Source organism: Dermacentor variabilis, chromosome 9 (assembly GCF_050947875.1).
Source record: "Dermacentor variabilis isolate Ectoservices chromosome 9, ASM5094787v1, whole genome shotgun sequence".
Taxonomy (NCBI): domain Eukaryota; kingdom Metazoa; phylum Arthropoda; class Arachnida; order Ixodida; family Ixodidae; genus Dermacentor; species Dermacentor variabilis.
The window spans coordinates 24,726,730-24,740,922 of NC_134576.1; the positions used below are offsets into that span (position 1 = coordinate 24,726,730).

Consider the following 14,193-nt stretch of genomic DNA (forward strand, 5'->3'; position numbering starts at 1 on the left):
ACCCCACAAGTCTTGGAACACTTGCGGGGTCTTGCTGTTTTATTGTTAAGAGGAAGCTTTAGCTCGAGTGCTCCTATCTAAATACATGTAAAAGGAGAATTCGTTTTTCTCGGCAACCACTGCACCAAATTTGACGAGGTTTGTTGCATTTAAAAGAAAAACTTAAAATCTAGTGACTGTTGCTTTTGAATTTTTGAGTTAGGTCGTCAATCTTTTATTAAAAATTGGCGAAAATCAAAAGTTTTCAAAAAACGAAACTATCAAGTTTACAACTCTGTAACTCAACCACCAAAGATTATAATACAATTCTGTGAATTGCATCTAAAAGTACATCCATAGCGGACAAAATTTATATGTTACACATGAATATAAAAATATTTGACCATAGGGAAATACAACTTTTGTAAAACCATTGTAACCAACGTAACAAATTCATGGGAGATGTAAAATGACATATTGAATTTGTCCGCTTTGAATGATCTAATGGATGCCGTTTACAGAACCGCGATATCAGTTCTTGATGCATAACTATCAATTTGTAAACTTCGTGATTCTATATTTTTTCAAATGGTCAAATATTTGAAAATCGTTTTAGGAAAATTCAAGCCCTAAATCGAAATTCCGCTTCCAACAGTCACTAGAATTTAACTTTGTCTTTCAAATGCAACAAATTTCATCAAAATCGGTCCAGGGGTTGTCTCATAAAAACGTTTTTGCGTTTTACATGTATTTGAATAGGCCGCGTCGGAGTTGGGCCCGAGCTAAAGCTTCCTCTTAAAATGGCAACGCTTAAACCTACCAACTCAACGCACATCCGCCTCTCGTGCAATAATGATTTGCACTGAGTGGGCAGATCGAAACCCTGCCAAAATGCCCCACTCGAAGAAGCTGCTGACCCAAGCTGAATTCAAGGAGTGCAAATGCAAGCTTGCCCAAGCCATAAAAACGACAACACACGGGGATGACAGCATGCAGGGACACCCAAGCCGCACCAGCTCAGCTCATGTCAGCGTCTCGTGCTGCAAAAACTCACACAATGCCCTGCATTACATAGATATCAACTACATTTCTGTCTGTCAGTTTTTTAGTGAAGTCTTGTCGTACATTTTCTTGGTTAGTCCTTGTGTTCTGGCATTTCTTTTTCCAGAATGTATGAATGAGGTTCTACTGTATTTGTTTGCTTGCAGCTTAAAGTAGTGTTTTGGTAGTAGATATGTTAAAGTGCTAGGCAAAGACCAACTTGAACAGGCACAGTCTAAACACACATACGCATTTTGGCCGGTGGCATGACTTGGTTGGCCGGCAACTGGCAAGCCATCATGCCAATCTTGTATGATCACACTGATTGTAAAGTCTTGTGATCACACGATTGTGTCCACAACTTTCCATTTGTCCAGTGCCACATATCATCATGGTGAAATTCTCACAGGGCAACAAAATCTATGGTAGACCCGTAGTGGCCCCTTTAAAAACATTATGCTAGCATTTCTTTTTGTGAGATTATTAAAATGCAAATTTCTTAATGTTTGAATGATCATAACATCATGTACATGTATAACAAATATTGCATGTAACAGAGGTATTCTTGTGTCTGAAGTGTGTGTATGGTGTGGTTCTATTGTAGAGCTAGTGCACACATCCTAGTCTTTGCAATGAATTGAAATGCAGGCGAGCGGAGTCGAATGACTGAGCATGATTCAGGGGTGACTGATGAGCATCACAGCAGTGGCAGTGATGATGACCGGAGGCATGGCAAGCGATCAGAGGACACCGACAGCGGACTGCACTCACTTCCGTGGACACGAGACTGTGACTCATCCCGTGGGAGTCCAGAAACCAGCCCCGACACCAAGGAACGTCCTGAAATGAAGCACAACATCAAACCTGAGCCTAAGTATGAACCAAAGTTAGAGTCAAAGCCAGAGCCAAGACAAGCATCAAGGCATTCAAGTGATGTCCCACGAGCTACTGTGTCTATTCAATGCAACGGTCCTGATTCGCTTCGCAACGTAAGGGCATTTCAACCTTCTCCATTTATTTTTGCAGGAATAAAAATATTACTGAGTTGTGAGTGTGCTTGACCTGCACATGTAAATATAAGGTCATATTTTTATTGATGCATTTTATTATTCCATTTATTTATTATCAGCCATTGTGCCAAGGGGCCAACATTGGAGAGGATAGTGGCGTGACAAGACCTGAACCTATAATTAAAGGTCCCCATACTGACACTGTTAATTTCTCTAGAACACTGGTTGTAATGTAAGCACACAATTATGAGAATGTTGACTGTTCAATCAACCCTAGTGTGTTTAATAAATGCATGCCACATGAGCAGGTATATGAGGCAGCAAATGTAAGTTGAACGTCTATTCCTATGCTGAAACGGCCATCTGTGACCATCCTTGTGCAGGTTCTCTCAGCACAACAGAACGACTCATCACCACGAGGCCCCGAGCTTCTCAAAGGCAGCCGACTGGCCGAACTCATCAAGAGCTTCGAGCAAGTCTCGGTCATGACAAACGGCCAGTCGTCACTGCCATCACGCTCCACAATTGCCACCACATCAGTTATCACATCACCCTCGCCTACCATGACCCCGATGCTGACCGTGACTGCAAGGTCACGACCTGCTGAAGCTGTCACTACGGTAACAGTGAACCACATATCTGCAAACAACTCTCCGTCGTGGACGACCAACGGAGGTACATTGCCTGTCACATCAACACAAGTTGACCTCTCTGTTGATGAAGAGCTGTTGCCGAGGAGTTCGACCCTTATGTGGAATCCTGTAAGTGTATTTGTGGTTCATCTTCAAGGGGGTGTTAATCCTTGCAAGTTATTTATTTTCTCTTCTGACTGGGAAAACTCGAGGCCTCATTACATATCAAAAGGGAATAGTATTTGTACACTTGAAATGCAAGCATTTTCGTTTTCATTATTTTTTTCCCCTCTAAACATGTGTCGCCCAGCCCAAATGAGCACTTTGTTGTCTTGAGATGTTCTTTTGCTGGGCTATTCAACGTGTGCAGCAGTCATAGTCAGTTTGACTTTGCTGTTTGTTCCACATGGCCATACTTTCTTGAATTGGCATTGGGCAAGCACTGTTGAACAGAACCTGCCAATCATGAACAGCAGCTTACAAATCTCCTAGAGAATGAAAGTATACAGTCACTTTATTTTGGGGGTGAGTAGAACTAGGATAACAGAAACTTGAGATGAAACTAAGAACCAATGAAACAAAGTCATAGATGTAATGTTAGAAGACAAGAAGATGGCAGTATGGATTAGAGAGCAAACATGGGGCTCTATACCTTAAGGCTATTCCAAACTGTTTCTGTGCCATTTCTGCAATCAACTCCACAAGTGCAAAAAATTTTTTTGGTCGAACCCCTCTTCACCTGTCTGTCATGTGACGTCATGAAAAAAACGAAAACTCCGCATCTGATATGACGTGTACACACTGATTATGCATGTTCGGACTGAAAAAATGAAAAATAATTATTTCCTATTCTAATCCTTTTTCGCCATTAGCCCTCTGCTATTGTTGAAAAGTTTTCGGGCTGTGCCTGCTTTGCCTGCATGTCACATGATGTCACAAAACCGCGGAATCTCACCACCTAAAAGTAATGTGTACATATTAAGGATGCATCATTACCGTATTTTCGTGCATATAACCCACACCAAAAATTTAACAGTAAGGTTGGGATGCGAATTAAATGCGAATTTTGCCTCAGAGTGTGGCTTCACATCAGCACAGCGTGTGCTGCCGTGAAGCTGCATTTTAAGGCATGGTTCTCTGTCATTTAAGGTGTGGCTTTACAGCAGCAAGGCGCGCGTTGCCGTGAAGCTACATTTCAAGGCACGGTTCTCCGCTATTCAGTTTCGTCATCTCCTAAGGAACCCCACCCTCTCCCCAGCACCGTGCTGCCGTGAAGCCACGCCTCAAGGCAAGGCTCTCTGCCATACGAAGTTTCGTTATCTCCTAGGGAACCCCACCCTCTCCTCAGCCCTATGTGCTAAAGCTCCTTTCTTCCCTTCTTCATGGTCGCCCGTTCTCTTCCTCTTCATAGGTCGCCATTTTGTGTTTATTAGTAAGCAAATAGTGGGACGTGGCACCAGCAAGCTCCATTCCCACGGCACTTACGATACAGCGCGAGCCAAATTGCGGTTGGGATTTTTGGCTCGATCGCGTTTGCTCTATTGGCATTGCCCCATGAAATGGTGGCTCCGTCAGTGCTGTCATCCTCTGTCGTGTGAATGCTAGCTGCAAAGTGTTCTGATTGAAGTCACATGTGTCATGCGACTTATTTGTCCATGATCACGTCCATCGTGTGAATCCAGCTTTATCAGCATAGCCAAAGAGGAGAAGGAGGGGTGGGTGGGGGGTGGAATAGAGCTAGTGGTCGAATATAAGATGTGTATGAGTCATGCATCCACGAATGGAAACTGTTTCTGCAAAGATTTGAGCGTTGTATGGAGTTATTTCTGAAGGGTAATACGTACAGATTTTCCTTTTCTTTGCAGGCTTTTGTCATTAGAGGTGCAGGTTATATGCAGTGGTGGATTATATGTGGAAAAATATGGTATGCAAAACAAAACTGACTTTGTTTAGGAATAGCTGAAGATTGCCCCGTTTTGAAAGGCATAGAAGATGACTGTGTGCTGATGGCTCTCACACTGGTTACTCTGAGTTTCCGGGGAGAATGGATTTATTTGCTTATAATGAAAAATTTTTCATGGCACTGTAACATTGTTGTGCCCTTTCAGCACATACTATGTGGTATCGCTCTGCGAGCTCCTCTTTTCTGAGGATCTGTCTTAGCAACATTTTTAATCTTCCGTTGCATACCACTGCAATTTTTTACCTTTTCTGAGGATCTGTCTTAGCAACAGTTTTAACCTTTCGTTGCATACCACTGCAATTTTTTACCTTTGCTGAGGATCTGTCTTAGCAACAGTTTTAACCTTCCATTGCATACCACTACAATTCTTCACCTTTGCTGAGGATCTGTCTTAGCACCAGTTTTAACCTTTCGTTGCATACCACTGCAATTTTTGACCAATAACCGCAAGCTAAACAATAGGAGGTGGGCCAATCGCAGACGCTGGCACCACCCTCCTCATCCGGTTATGTACTTTCACTGTGCTGGCTTGGTGCCATATCGAAACTCTCTCCACTCGAGCATGCTCCTTGGCTCTTGTCAGCCAATTGGATATGGAAAACCTGAAAAGTAGGCAATGCTATTCACTTTGAAAGCAAAGAAAAATGACCTTCTATAAATGAGGGAAGCATTTCATTGGGCTGTTCAACCACCGCCTGATGCTTGAGTCAGTGGTTGTGCAATAGTATTGACGTCAGGAGATTAGGATCAGAACAGATTGGAATAGTTTAATGTTATTGGGTCCATGGTTAGCATATTCTAGTTTAGATTAAAGATTAAGAGGAAGAAGTGCATGTTGCATAATAATGTGAAGAGCAGGTAATTGGAGGTCTATTCGAGTTACAGAGTGAGTGCCAAGGGAAGTAAAATGCAGTTTAGGGCAACATGCTATACAAAGGTGATTGGAGATTGCTAGTAGAAATCTTCAACACTCAGGGGGTTAAATAGGTCAACGATAATGAGCACTGAAATTATTACTTGACAGTCTAGATCCCGCATGTGCTTTACTCAAAATGCATTGTTGAACACATGCACTGTGCAGCTTATGTATCAGAGTTGACAAGACAGTTAGTTGTTCATTTGCAGGATGCATGATGCAAAATAGCAACAAAACAACAACTGAAAGACTGGACAAGAAGGAGTAGACAAGCAAATGCATTCTGTGAACGCTGAATAACATACTGAATGCCCATATACGTGCTAGCCACATTACTTGTTAACTCATCACGTGTGCACACAGCTTTGTGCACAGCCTGGTTGCTAGTTAAGTGCACTGATGTTGACTTGTAGAGCATCTTGAGTTGTATTGCTTGTTGGATTCTGCTGTTGGCTAGTGTGACCAAGTTCTGTGCCATTTAAGTTTGGATGCCTCCTGTGCAGGACATGAGAGCTGTGGCGCTTAAGCAGTCTATTTTGGCCCAATGGATCTGGTTCTCATGCTCAATGCCATTTCTTTCTTTCCAGACTGAGCTCCTGAAGGAACTGTACAGAATTGAAATGCCTCAGCAGGTATGCACAACAATTTTCTTTCTACACCTAGGTTCATGCAGAGAGCTTGCCTTTCCTGGTTTTCCTGTACAGTAACCTGCATTTTTCACGGGGAAGCGTAAAATGGCCCATTGAGCAAAAAAAAAAAAAAAATAAGAAGCCTGTAGCAGCAAAACTTCCCATTGGCTGCGATGCCACGTCACGAACGCGTGTGTGCTCGTGACACTGGCTCACGCTTGCTGGCTTGGGCCTCAAATGAACAGAGCAGTTGAAAGGGAATACCTACTGCCACAGTAATGCAAGGGAGAGAGGGCATCGCCGCAACGCCACGTCACCCCTGCTCTCGGAAGCCTGTGTTATTCATGCGTTCCTTGTCCAAGCACGCTCTCTCTTGTGTTCTAACTGCGCCTCGGTAAGGCGAAATCAAAATGCACCAAGCGTTTCAGTACGCTCACTTGCCCGCGAGTTCATAACTTGGAAGGACCGCTCAGCAGCGTTCAAATGGACATTAATGTTTTTGCATGCACAGCGCATAACAACTGCTTAGGTTTCCTCAGATTTTTTTCTAAGACTGTTATAAGATGATATTGACACGTGTACTTTTTTATCTTTCACTAGTGACCGCTGTTCACCAGGTAACAAATGTTAAACATTGCTCGGCACAGGACGCGCCTGCATGTATCGGAAGTTTCTCGAATGTTATCGGTGGTTCTACCTGCTGTCAGTTCGTTATGACAAAGTCATATCCAACATGAAAATATCATTGGTATTCAGTATTCGTTGTAAGAATATATTCATTACATGCTGACATCCCTGAGAAATAGTTTAGATTTACATCATTATATCCACTAATTTACTGTATACGTGTTTGTCATATTGAGGTTCGATTCTATTGATGAACTTTCAGGAAATAAAAAGTATACTCCAGGGCCTGAAGCAATCTTGTGCAAGTATGCTTGAGCTTGAGTGTAGTAGATCATTTATAACACTGTGGTAGAACAATTGTGGTTGCATAGCACATACTTTTTTAATGTTATATTTTTAATTTCTTTTTTTTCCTCAGTTGCCAAACATGCACCATCACAGTACATTATGATTGCATTATATACTTGCAAACATGGTTCTTTTAGCTTGAATAGCTGCAGTGGACAGTCCCTGCCAAGGACAAGGCAGGCACATTGTTGAAGGTTCTACTGTTTTTTACCAAGGATGAGCTGTGGTCATCTAAAGTAAAAACTCGAAATACAAGTCCACCTTTAACATGCATAGTTAGTTGGGCTTCACTGCATATGTTTCTTTCGTTTCTGTTTCTCTCTCTCTCTCTCTTTTCGTGTGTCGTGAAAGGTGGCCGCACAAAAAATATACATATATACTATACCAACGAATGTAACCAAATTTAAAAGCATGTTCTTGTGTTGTCAGCCACTTTCTCAAGATGGCCTCATAGTCTGGCGATAGTTCTTCTGTTGAGAACTGGTTTTCAAGAGTACTGCGAGTGAGCCAATCCTGCATTCAGTGTTTTTCAGTACTTCTTTTCTTTTTTTGCAGCCTTCTTCTGAAGCAGACATTCCCAGAAATATATTTATGGCCTTTTATTTATGTATATATTTGTCTAGGTTAATAAAAACAATGAATATATTTAGGCCATTTTTGCAGAAACTGCTCATAGTGAACGGGTGAAACAAATGCAGAGATGAGGAAAGGTGGCTGTAAATAAACAGTGTCCTCATCATCCAGGGTTCACGGGACTGCGGGGCGTGCATCAACCGCGAGGGGTACCTGGATGTGATGCCTTCAAACCGCAAGAAGGCCACCTACTGGAACCCCTGGAGGCGGCGATACATGCGGCTACAGGACGGCATGCTCTCCTGCCTCGAGGCATGTCTCCCCCTTGCCTCTGTCGCTTGTCATGCAGGGTTTCTTCTTTATTTACAATTTGAACCATTGTCACTGCCATCGATGAGGTGGGCAAAAAACAAATAAACGCGACATGAAGTCAGTTTCCATTGTCTGATGCGCAATGCACTCGCACACGTCTTGTGTTCGTTTTGTGTACACGCAAGAATGGCAGCCGGGCCACTATATTGTAGCGATTCCTTTTTCAATGCCAAGGCCTTTCAGCGCTCCTCCCTTTCGCGAGTGGCTGTGTTTGACACTCTGCCCAGGGTGGAGTTTCGCTTGACAAATGCAAAAAGTGCTGGAAAGGCATCGCTACAAAATCGCGGGCTTTGTCTCTTCAATTGCGCATGTCTACTATGCCTGATCAGAAACTGCACAGCCGTGATTGTAGGTGCACCTCTGGCCTCTTACAAGGCACCGGAGTGGACATCTGGCTCTCGCGATTCTGCGTCATGGTGAATACACGTCCTCGTATTCATCATTATCACTCATAAGTGCTCTTCTTTTCCTTCTTTCCCAGTGCAAAGTAGCAGGATATAGGTGGGGCCAGTATCTCTGCCTTTCTGTTAATTGGCTCGCTCTCTTTCTTCGTTATTAATTTTGCATTCATGTGACCGACACAGGGACACTAAAAGACATGATCACTGAAGAGAGCTTCTTATCACCACGTCTTATTCTGCCTGTAAATGTTACATGCTGGGAATCACCATTCAGGCAACATCATCGAGCTTTCTTCCTGTGGTGACCTCTTTTTAGATACAGTAGAATTCTGTTAATTCGACTCCGGTAAATTCAAGTTATCGAGTTATCCAATCAATCCCAACTGAAGGTCCCGCCGGTGCCCATACATTTCTATAGGACCAAAGTTTATTTATTTTGATCCCGAAATTAGCCTTCGCTGGATATTCAAATTTGGACGGTCATCACACACGTGCCCGACTCCCATGGTGACCACAGTGGTGACTGCAATAGTGGCAGCATATCCGTCTTGGCGTGTTAGGAGTGCAGTGAATGCATCAAACACACGTCATCTCCCATTGAAAACACCTATTTTTGGCCTGCCCCAGCAAGATGTTATAGTGGTAATGGCGGCCTACAGTAACTTATTTCAGTATGGAACCCTACGTTTATGTGCACCTTTCTGTCCAATGAAATTTGTCCACAAATTGCTTGGGCGGTGCAGTCCGATACAAAAACAAAACCGCGCTTGAAACATCCACATCAGCCTATCGTCAGAGCCAGCCTCACCAGCATCATCGCCATTGTCATTACAAGAATGACGACTATGGAAGGTGACAGGACAGAACAAGTTCTCGCATATGACAACAACTACGATGCGCCGCCTTCGATCTGATTAGAAAGAACATTCAAAAGATATGTTGCATACTAAGCTAGCAGCAACAAGTCGCACCACATGTTCTTGGAGTTCCAGAGAATTGTATGCATCACAGGACGAACCAGCAAAGTGGTTAGTCTAGGCCCGTTTGCAGTTGTTGTGAAATCATTTAGTAAATGCAGAATATGAAATGTGCTGTGGACCGTATAAAGGACGACATTTGGTTTTTCATAGACAGCGATAATGTGTTGTCTCAGAGTGACGAGGAATGCACATTAGGCAAATAAATTTCTATTATGTTAAGGTAAAGTTTGCTCGTTTCGTCTTTCTTATTACCAGAATCAAAGGCATTTTGTGCTAAAAAAACAGGGTGAACATCCATTTATACTTTGAATTCATAAAAAGTGGGTGCTTATTCAATTCATGTTCGTGTATCAAAGCTAATACTGCCAAACAAATCAGGTGTATGTTTTGTACTATTTTTCTACCTCGTTTATTTCAGCACACCCAATAATAAGACCAGTTTCATCTGTACCTTCAGGGTCAAATTAACTTTCTTTTTTGTTCTATGGTCTGCATTTTCTCTCTGCAAGCTGATGTGCAGTCAAATTTGACTTTTCTCTCTCTCTTTGCCACCAGAACGAGAAGTCAACAAAGCCACTGGTGAAGATGCAACTTCTCGGTGGTCAGGTTGACACCCTTGAGAACCACATGATTGGTATCGATGACAAGGTAAGCTTTCCTGGTACATTTGCGCACACATGCCCTAGTGTTTTCTTCTTTTGATATATATAACACTGCATGAAGGATTGGCGTCACAATCAGAAAAGCAGCCAATCAGGCGCACATGTGTGCTCAAGCAGAATAAACTCCATCTATCTATCGATATACAGTAAGACTTCGTTAAGTCATACCCGCTTAAGGGGGGAGGCTGCCTTGGATGGAGACTGAACTTTTTTATTTTTTAAGATATCCAAATGAAACTTTCAATGTACGTTCACACCACCGAACTATGACAAACTGCAATGTTTCATGAAGATACATTTATTAGTTCTAGAGTTATAGAGGTCTAACTAGGTGGTTCATGTATATGCCTGAGGAAGAGCTTGGCGAAATGCCAGGACATCGTAGGAAGCTGAAACTCACTGTGATGATCCCTTGATAGATATTCCAGGGGGCTACAAAGTCCTTTTCTTTAATTTCCCCTCCAAAAAATTTTAACACAACTTTGAATTTGATGTAGCCAGTAATGACCACATTCATCAGAAATTAATTGCTTATTATAAATTAACTGCACCAGCTTTCAAAAAAAGAAACTTGTTACACCCTAGCAAAGTCATTCAGGAACAGAATTTTAAAAACAATTGCACACAAATCTGGAGAGCAGTTATTGAGATAATGCCTTCCCCAGCACCACTACTAGCAAAAAAATTGATTCCGAGAAAACAGGCCTTAAAGTTAAACACATGTGTTTTTGTTAGAAAGCTCCTGCGGAGCTTCTAATTAGCTCTTGCGGCTCCGGGCACACTCAATGTGTCGAATTCTCAACTGGCGACAGCTGACAGCACAGTTCCACCGCTGCAGGCGTCTGCGCAGTCGGCACTCGCTGCGGAAGATCGGAAGTTCGATGCTCGTACAAGTCGCATATTGCACTTCCGCGCACCGAACATCTGCACTGTCTTGGGCTTCGTTGCCGGCATCACGTGCAGCAAAGAACCAGTGAAAAAAAAAAAGAAAAGCTGAGAAAATCATCTAAAAGATAGCCCAAGGCAATGAGCAGCTCTCAAGCTCATCGCCTTGCGAAAGTCTGTTGAGGCGGACGGTGCAAGAAGCAATAACGACGCGAGAGTGGCAGGCATGGCATTGAAAAGAGCAGCCGCCGCCGCCGTCAGCCAGTGGCAGGCGCGCTTTAATCCGCTTGATTTGAACATGCTGCTCTGGCCAATCAGCGCTCCGCATCGCATTGCGGGAAAACGCCAATAGCGCCACAAACGATTCGACGATGCCATTTTGCAAGGCGGCAAAACAGAGACAAAGAATTCACGGACAAAACGACACCAAGATGGCACAGGCAGGCTGCATGGTCCAGGAATGACACGCTCACAAAGTTTGAGTTTATTTCGTCATTTGGGCGCATGTGTTGTGAGCCACGGTGGCCTCAAAAATAGTATATTTTCTTTATTATTTTGCAGTTGAATTAGGTACTGATAATTACAGAACAGGTAGTTTATGAGACATACAACCTAAAAATATTGTTTTTCAAAAATCTGCTTTATTGAGATTTTTCAGTTTTCGAGGACCGCGTCCCCCCTTAAACAGTAGTTTCGTTTTAAAGGTAGTAAAGTCAAATCCCCGACTCAGCGGCCTCAGCAACATAATGTGTTTTGTATCCGCATAAACCGTACCAGCTTATTGCGTACGTATTGGTTAACACTTACTGTTTCCACTTTTCGTCGCAAAATCCCGGCAGTACGTCAGAACAACGAGCCTCAAGAGATTGGAACAGCCTCCAAGCACAAATGCAGAGGGCGCTTGGAAAGGTGAAGCCACATCAACATAATTTCGGCACCGTGCCACAGTTTGAGAGCGTTGTGGCATCATGCAAGCTACGACAAAAACAAGGTGCTCAGCATAGAAGAAAAATTGGACGTCGTTCGTACTATCGAACGTGGCACGAACAAGTCGGTGCTGGCATGCGAGAGGGATCTACCATTGTCTACGGCACGTGGCATTTGGAATGCGAATGAGAAGTTGCTCTGCAGTGCTGCTGCGACCGTGAGAGTACGTCGGCCACATGCTTCGACTTTTGGAGGTTCAACTTTTTGCCATCGTTGCCTCTGTTATTGCCAAAGTGTCACCTAATGACAGTGACGAGGACAACACGAAAAGCGAAAGTGCGGACGATTCAGGCCTCATAGTGGCAGATGCTGTGCGTTACATCAGCCTCATGTGGGTGTTTGTCGAGAAAAGCTGGCTCGTAGCCCGAGTGAGTTTGCGGCCGCCGTCGTCGCTGCTAGCCCGCCATGGCATCGAATGAAAATAACGTACTTTTGTCACACGAAGTGAATAAATACTGCTTGTTTTCTACCCTTTCATCGCACTATCTCGTAGTTCCGTTTTTGACAGGCAAGTGGGCGATCTTGTGCAATTTCAGTTAAGTAGTACTACAGTTTAGTACATGCTTTTTCCGAGCTCCGGCCAACTACAGTTTAACGAGGTTTCACTGTATATATATTTTTACAAGGGTGACAGCTTGCTTTAACCTAGAGCCTTCAGAAGGAGTGGGCGACGAGTCATACTGATTGTGGTAAACATTGCAAAACGAAGGGAGGAAAAACTACACAATTTCAAAGGTCTCACACAACAAGCACCAATGTATTATAGAGTCAACTTCCGTTAATTCAACCCTTACGGGTCCGACAAACTTGATCAAATTATCCGGTGAATTGAATTAAACAAGATGCAGAAAAAAAGATAACACCGCGATTCATTTGGCAATAATTGCTCAATTCTAGCATGCCCTTGAATCAAACGAACGACCCGCCGCGGTTGCTCAGTGGCTATGGTGTTGGGCTGCTGAGCACGAGGTCGCGGGATCGAATCCCGGCCACGGTGGCCGCATTTCGATGGTGGCGAAATGCGAAAACACCCGTGTGCTTAGATTTAGGTGCACGTTAAAGAACCCCAGGTGGTCGAAATTTCTGGAGTTCTCCACTACGGCGTGCCTCATAATCAAAAAGTGGTTTTGGCACGTAAAACCCCAAATATTATTATTATTATTATTATTATTATTATTATTATTATTGAATCAAACGAGTGTCAGCTTTCTATCTGTCCAAAGTAGAACACTAATGTAGAAATGACATCAAAGCTCCTAAAAAAAGTAGGAATCTAATGCATACTTCATTTTTTAGCAAGAAAAGGGGGCAAGTGTGTTGTACAGTGACGGTCAATTTCCTAAAGTCAGCTTCGCCACATGTTTTTATTTTAACTTTGGCTTTACCGAAATACAGACGTGTTATGCGGCAAAGCGTGCAAATGCTGCGAATATGCTTTTGGTTCAATTTTTTTAAAACTGAAATGATGTGTGAGAATCAGGTAAATATTGTAATCAGACAATGTGAGATAACTTTATTGCTTGGAAATCTTCATAGGGCAGGCCAAAATAGGCGTTTTTGGTGGGAGATGATGTCTGTTAATCTCGTTCACTGTTGCCTAAGCACTGGTGAGACAGATGCTGACACTAAAGGGCTCGCTATCAGGGTTACGATAGGGATTAGGTGCATGCGTGGTGATTGGTCAAATTTGAATTATCTGGTGAAGGCCAATTGTAGGTTTCAAATAGCGAAAGTTTGGGCTCATAGAAATGCATGTGTGCTGGTTGGGGTCGAATTAACAGAAGTTTGCTATACGGTAGATATACTAAATTCAAGCATAGAACATTAGCAAAAATTCAAAAGTAAAGGGGTGTCATTGGCTCTTAAAAATACCTAAGATGGGACGCGGCCTTTGAAAACAAAAATTTCGAAAAAGTCGATTTTTGTGAAACCACATATTTGGGCAGTATGTTATATAAACCAGCATTTCTGTAAATATCAATATCTAATTCATCGCAAAAATATTTCAAATAAAGCTTATAACGAGCCACAGCGGCCCTTGAGCGGCGAGCGAGTGCTCAAAATACCCCTACTTGGCACGAACGCCATTTCTCCACTGCTCCCCTGGGGGCCTCCATTTTGGTGTTATTTTGTTTGTGCGTCCTTGTGCTTCTTTCTTCCTGCCACCCATGGTGGCGGCGGCAGCGAT

At 43.1% G+C, this 14,193-nt stretch overlaps 1 protein-coding gene across 4 annotated transcripts in view; it reads left to right on the top strand.

Moving 5' to 3' along the window:
• The window catches only part of LOC142592555 (uncharacterized), a 415,001-nt gene that overhangs the window by 333,705 nt on the left and 67,103 nt on the right, over window positions 1-14,193 (top strand). For all 4 annotated transcript variants that reach the window (XM_075704064.1, XM_075704063.1, XM_075704065.1 and 1 more), the window contains 5 exons: window positions 1,669-2,009; window positions 2,414-2,791; window positions 6,129-6,173; window positions 7,890-8,030; window positions 10,027-10,119. In XM_075704064.1, the coding sequence (XP_075560179.1) occupies window positions 1,669-2,009; window positions 2,414-2,791; window positions 6,129-6,173; window positions 7,890-8,030; window positions 10,027-10,119 (998 nt within the window). The remainder of the gene's footprint in view (window positions 1-1,668; window positions 2,010-2,413; window positions 2,792-6,128; window positions 6,174-7,889; window positions 8,031-10,026; window positions 10,120-14,193) is intronic.